The following is a 7,332-nucleotide window of genomic DNA, read 5'->3' on the forward strand; positions in this document are numbered from 1 at the left end:
AAGAGCTCTTCCGAGAATTGACGCCGCGCCGCAGGTAGGTGTAACAGGAGATGCGCGGGGTCTACGGTTCTCAGGCGAGCCCTTAAGTGTGAACAAACAAAAGGGGAGCGGGCTAAAATGTGTCAGTTCCCACCCACCGCCAGCCCCAAAATCAGTGCTATAAATATATATGGACTGCCTAATGCTAAAATTTGATTTAAAAAAACTTGAAAAATTGTGCAAATTTAAAAAAAGTTACGTGAATCTATGATCGTCTAAGTTAGTTAAAGTTGTAAGAATCTGTGATTTTATATTTATAGGGCTCTCCCTAATGATCATAAGTTATATTCCTAAATATAAATATAAGATTAAAATAATATAAAATGTTATACTATTAAAATACTTTACGTATAAATATGTTGTGTTCAGCTTGCAAATATTTGTTAACTGAACTTGTTTCGATGATTTCATGTTCCTTTAAACATAATATAATAAAATCTTTGCATTTTTCTTTATGAGGCATTAAATTTGTCTCATCCTACTTATTATGATTGCTCATACGTGAAAAAATGGCACTTTTCGAAACAGCAGTATATATATTTTTTAAACCGGGAGAAATCACGAATTTCTACCGAGAACTTTTAAAATAAATTGTCGCTTATACTACATACAGACCCCACATGCCTATATAGGCAGCGAATGGTACTTTTTCTAACGCTCATAGGGTACTTTTTTGCACGCAAACGGTAACAAATTAAGAATATATATTCTGAATCTTTGCTCGCGAAAAAGTACCCTATGAGCGTGCAAAAAGTACCCTTTGGTTCCTATATTTTATCCTATAGGAAGTGCGTGGACTTTATATAGTTTAAGTGGCACTTTATTTTAATATTTCTCAGCTTGCCATTATTTAATATTTATCATCAATATTAATTACAATTCTATTGCACTTAACAGAAATGGTTATTTTTAATTTTATAATACGTTTAGTGATAAAGAGTTTATTCTAATCCTGTTACCAATAACATTGACAGATTCGCCAAATTTGAAATTGCATTATATGAATACTCTATTTTAAATTAATATCAGAACAAGATAAGAATTCAGATTTTATGATAACTCGTTATGTTTTTTATATACAGCCATTTTAATTTCCACCTCGATTCCTACAAGTTTCTACTTCTATTTTTGTAATATTCTAAATATTTTAAATATGAATATTCTAAATATGAAGGTACTATTTACAATTTTATTTTACTGTAACGTTAAAACAAAAAGGAATAATACAAGTCTAGTTTATAGTTATAGTTTCATTTATTTCCACAATCAAAATAAATAAGTAAGGTAATGTTGCTTACCGTATAATATATTATCTTCAAATAATCAATAAACACGTGCCACTGTTAAACAAAACATGAAAACACAGCAAGCTCCGATACAAGTTCCGGTAAACAGATCTTGTTGATTGATGTCAGATACAAGATACACGCCTTGTACGCTCAACGAATTGTCGAATCGGCTAGACCCGAATTAATCCGAAAGGAACCGAAGGGTGATTTCGTCGGTGTCAGGATGCCCCATACTTAGCAAAAGATTTCCCAGATTTCTACGCGAATGCTAGATTGCTCAGAGATTTCTAAGAGTTACGCCAAGAGTTCTGTTAAGATTTCCCACGCAACAATCTGAAATTTCTGAGTGGGTAGCACCTGGCATTTTTTTTTCTGAAATTCGGTTTAAGGGGTTTTATGAGATCGCTGATTTCGATTTCGACATCAAAAATTAGAAATTCGTAGTGGCGAATCCAGTATGGCGGCAAAAATTATCAAATATATGAAATTGTACAAATTCTATGAAACTTGGTATCAGGGTGTTTTTGGTGTTGCTGATTTCGAATTTGACCTAGGAAATTATTTCATTTTTAATTTGTATTTTTTGACGTCAAATTCGAAATAAACTACGCTGAAAATCCCTTTTATACCAAGTTTCAGGCAAATTCTATGTGAATTCGAATTTTTGACACTTTTGGTGGTTCCCACCCCATAGTGGAGAGGCATTGTATTTATTTTCTCTCTTTCTAACGAGAGTTGAGAGAGAAACTTTTGAATGCTCCAAGTATTCAATTTTTACTTTTTGTCTATCAATATTCAATTTATCTCAGATTTACTGAACACCAGTCGCTCTTCCTTCATCATTTAGAATCTCTTCCAAAATCTCACGTTTCGTGAATATTGTCATATTAAATGCATCAATAAATATTTATGTAATAATAAATGGAAATGAGGCTGAGAAGTGTACGGCACGAAACTAAGCTTCGTACAACTTTTAGTTTCTAAGAAAAATTACATGTCGAGGATTATTATAATCTAGTATCATTTCAAGAGAAAAACAAGATGGTTCTATGAATTCAAATATTGTTTAATATATATTTCAGAAAAGATACTGGACAAATCCAGTGCAGATACTGCACAAATCTAGTGTATGCAATACAGATTTAGCCGAAATTAATAATAATTGAAGAAATTCCTAAAACAATATTGTAGAGTTGAGCTGCTCAATGTAATACGCAATCGCAGTCCTGCTAAAACCTGTGAGAACTTGCAGCGCCGCGCGCTGTTACACGTGGACAGCTTTATGCGTGAGCACGCAGTTATTCATTATTTCTTCTGCAGGATATGAATTCGGACAAATGTGGACACCCCTGTGTTAAAGTAGACATCCCGAGGAATTCATTGGTACCTTACTTCGTTGGATGTGAAGGGGTATGCGAAGGAATGCAGTTTCGACAGCAGACGTTGTTTGGAAAAATGAAATATTTTTTGAATTCAAAAATGTTAAAACGATTTTCGCAGCTTCTTCGCTATTGCCTGGATTTATTGATCCAAACTGAATTGAAAAAAATCAATTTTTGATTCCTTTTCGAAAAATGTCATAAAATTCTATCCCTTCTTTTTGTCCCGAAGTATAGAAAATCGAGTTCGGTTTTTCGACTTGGTGTATTCATCAACAAAAGTACGATCCTGGCTCACTGTGGAGTGGTCAGCGAGAAACAGTTGATTCTCTCTGACCCATCTCTTCCTATTTTCTATTCTCTTCTTTACGTCAGATAACAATAATAGCTTTCGAAATTAGACAATTTGCGAATCATAATCAAATACGTTCAAGAAAATGTGTTTAAAAAGTTTTATGTTTCAAGAAAATGTGTTTTTGTTTTAGGGTATTGAAGCCCCCTGGCGGAGGAAGCAGCGACATTTTCGGCGCTGGACCAGAGGAAACCAGCCCTCGTCGGATTAAGTCTCATAACCAATCCCAGCTGGGATCATCATTTTTTAGTGAGACTACCAGCAATGATCCAAGCAGCAACGGCCCGGAAACACCGAGGGTCACCAGTAAGCCCGGTAATGATTCATACAAACGTCTGTTCGGTCCTCCCGATGCCCCATCTACCCAAAATTTGAAAAATCACATGCGCAGCAATATCCCTCTAAACGAGGAGAGTACGGCGGTTATATCTCCCGCCAAAAGTACATCAAGCAGCAATGGCTCCATCTCTAGTAGCAGTATTTCGAACGGAAACTCGCACAGCAATGATAATACAGGTAAAATCGAATTGATGTTTGGATGTGGACTAACGTGATTAATGGGTACATGCTTAGGTTTTCATTGTAGGAACGATTTTCGTTCAACTAGTCATTCATGTGTAAAAAGCAATTTATTTTAGGCAGTTGCTTCATTCTTCTTTTTAATTACTCCACTTCTAGACATGTAGAAACATTTCTATACCTAAAATTATAAACATTGTGGGCAGCACTCCTCTTTGCATGGCTGTATGTTCAGGAGTTAAGTTATATCGGTATAAATGTTGCGTGTATTATTACGACTATATGATGCGGATTAATTTTGAGAAGTGAACATTGTTAATATCCATTGGTTTTTTATCCGTTTGACAATTTGAAATATGTAATTACAGATGCGCTTCTTATACAATTACTCTTTGCTCCTGATATTAGGTTTTGTTAAACTTGAACTTATTATCGATTGTATGTGAATTTATTACCCTAATGGCACAGAACGTTCCAGGAACGTGCTTAGAACATCCTGAGGGCACCTTTGGTACGTCTCACTGGAACTTTTCACCCACGTTCCTGGAACGTGTAAAATATGCGCCCCGTTGGAATGTTCCATTGGAACGTTTCTCAAAGGACAAAAACGCCATTTTTAAAATTTAGGAGAAACAAAAATGTTCTCTAGAATAAATTTTGTAATTACTTTTAAAATAAATAAGTGTGTACTTTAAGGACATATATCAGTACTAAAAAAAAGAAAAAAAAAGTACTTTTTATAATCTGTTTGTAAATTAAACTATATTCACCTCTTGAAGAATGTTCAAGGAATAATTTCCACCCAACCACTTTTAATTTGGAACTTACAATCCCCTTTTTATAGTCTCGATATACATATTTATAGTGCTCCATCCCATGGAGCAAACATGCCCAAGCTGGAGAAATTCCCGCCAGCCACACATGTTTTGCGCTTACCACTATTTCGACTGGAGAGCGAGAGTGGTGGTAGACGCGTGCCAAAGATGCCATCCTCTACTACCAAAGCAGCACCGCAGATACGAGATATCTGTTAGGGTGCTTGGGGCGACTAACTTTCCAATATAAATTTCTAATGGTTACTGGAATTTTAATTATTTTCTTTCAGCATGCTTACATTTGTTTTAAAACAATGTAATTCGAAGGAGAATTGTGTTAAGTATTTATGCCTGCAAACTTTCAACATTCTTCTCATCACTCACCTGTAAAACTCTTACTTTTTTACAACATTCCTACAGTAAAATACACCTGACTGCTGTATAAAAAATATCTTGCCTCAAAATATTAACTATCTTGATGATACGCAGGTAGTTGCACGGTGAAAACTGTAAACGTCAACCCAAACCCCGGCTTAAAGTCTTAAACCTTAGAGACTTCAAGTAAATTTTTTAACTTAAGCATATCAACGTAGTAGGCTTAAATTGAATTTCGAATATTGTATTTAACACATATGATATTTAATTTTAGTAGAAAATATCTGAATTCATTGATACGGAATAGGATTCAAATTTTTTAATTATATTTCATTTCTGTAACGTACACTTCTACCTTGTACATGATGTTAATAAATTGTTATACTGAAAAAAGTATCATCCAATATTTCTATACATCATACGCACAATGTAAAACACGGTGATACTAAAATCAACAACGCACATTTGTACAAAAAAGAACAACTTCGTACCATTCTCTTTTTAATTACATTTATTGTAAAAAAATGTAAAAATACTAAAATAAAATAATTAAAACTCTAGTCACTATTATAAATTGATATTGAAACATTAGTCGCCCCAAGCACCTTGTCAGATATTTCGTATCTGCGGTGCTGCTTGGGTCTGTGAGGAGAATGTTAAGCACGCGTCTACCACCACTCTCGCTCTCCAGCCGAAATAGTGGTAAGCGCAAAACAAGTGTCGCTGGCGGGAATGTCTCCAGCTTGGGCATGTCTGCCATGGAGTAACAGTAAGGAAACTAAACGACAATGCGCGTGGGAAAGAAAAATGCACTGCAAATTTTCGAACATAATCTACGCGGAAAGACGCGCACGTGAATGATAAAGGAATTCGGCTCGTTTTGAGTGGAATTTCCGCGAGAGCTATAAGAAGATTTTGATTGGTGGTTTGTTGGCGGTAAATTTGAATCATGAAAAATCCACCAATGAAACCCATGTTGCAAACATTCCACTCAAATCGAGACGAACATCTTTAAAATTTAGTGTGCACCTTTCCGTCAACTATGTCCGAAACAATGGTGACAAATTTCTGACACACCGCTAGGTCCCCTTACAGGGTGCCCACTGTCCAGTGACCTTGAAACTTGGAAATCTCCTTGAATTACATTTTTGCTTTTAAAACCGTGACTATATTAAAGCGCGAAAAGTAATTTAAATCTTTTAGTCTGTTATGAAAGAAACATCTCGTTCAGAAGAAATTTTGCTGCTGAAAAGTATTTTATTTGTTAAGATATAATTTATCTTTTACTCATTACAGATTAAATAAAACGATTTCTAGGCATTTTCTGTAGACTTTACCAATTATTTTATATGTTGCAATGAATAGTCTGTAATATTATGAATAATCCTGTAAGTTTTTTATTTCATCTCTGCTAATATGGAAGAGATCCGTCTCCCTGGGGGAAATTCCCACCAAGAATACATGTTCTACGTCCACCACTATTTCCTCTAGGCAGCGAGAGTGGTCGTAGACGCGCGCGAGAATCTCTCCTCTGTGACGTACGTTATATTTTAATAAAAACTTTTTTATGAAATAAAAAAGCCATATATTTAAATATAAATAAAACAAAAATCGTCTGATGGACTGTGACACTGTCTCATTGGAAATTGACTCTCAGAAATTAATAACTTTTTTCCATATAGCTTTATTTTTTATATTCATCAACTCAACATTGTGGGTACTTGTTACCAAAGAAAATAAAAATGATAATTCTTGACACGATTTTAAGTCACATTTTAGAATCCCCGAAGTTCTAACCTTAAAGCTTCAACTTAATTTTCTCGGAACTAAATAATTTGTCATGATCGAACTTTTTCTCTTGCATTCAGCAAGTCAACATTCTGTGAACTCGATAACAAAAAAAAAATCAATCTATTAGATTGGCTTTTGGTACACTTGTTTAGTGTCCCAAACTAAAAGTCAAGTTCGTTTACCAGCCATTTTGGATAAAAATTCAAAATTTGGGCACATTTTGAATATTTTTGAGACCTTTTTTTTCAAAATTAAAAAATGCTCTGTACGGTTATTCATAGTATTTAAAAAGTCGTACAATTTATCCTAATTACTTAAAAAAAAAAAAAAAAATTACCACGGTTGTAGCATTTACAAAAATCCAAAAAACACACGGAAATGAACAGTTTAAGTCAAATAACGCACGATATGAAAAAAGTGAAGAGAAGAAGCATGTTTTTTTAATGCCCTACAAGATTATCATGGAACTTTTTGAATTTTCTTGAAAAATCCAAAATTCAAATTTTGACAGCATAGAAAAAATGAAAAATCAAAAAATTCCATTTTTCGGCCAAACTATGTAAAATACGGTAAAAGATGAACGCACAAAAATTGTGCATTTGAAAAAGTTCTACAAATTTGTTATCAACCACTTTTTGATAGGATGCGTAGTTTTGGCTTTAATCATGAAAAACGTCATTAGGGGCCATCCATATACCATGTGGATAGTTTAGGATGGGAGGGGGGTATGGCAAAATTTTACGCTTGTTCATGAGGAGGACCGGGGGGGGGGG

General features: G+C 34.5%; 1 protein-coding gene across 3 annotated transcripts in view; it reads left to right on the forward strand.

Moving 5' to 3' along the window:
• LOC117177652 (microtubule-associated protein Jupiter) overlaps nucleotides 1-7,332 on the forward strand; it is a 197,632-nt gene that overhangs the window by 100,502 nt on the left and 89,798 nt on the right. For 2 of the 3 annotated variants that reach the window (XM_033368452.1, XM_033368451.1), the window contains exon 2: nucleotides 3,193-3,575. In XM_033368452.1, the coding sequence (XP_033224343.1) occupies nucleotides 3,193-3,575 (383 nt within the window). The remainder of the gene's footprint in view (nucleotides 1-3,192; nucleotides 3,576-7,332) is intronic. The other variant, XM_033368453.1, reaches the window with a different exon arrangement.

Source organism: Belonocnema kinseyi, chromosome 8, assembly GCF_010883055.1.
Source record: "Belonocnema kinseyi isolate 2016_QV_RU_SX_M_011 chromosome 8, B_treatae_v1, whole genome shotgun sequence".
NCBI classification, from domain to species: domain Eukaryota; kingdom Metazoa; phylum Arthropoda; class Insecta; order Hymenoptera; family Cynipidae; genus Belonocnema; species Belonocnema kinseyi.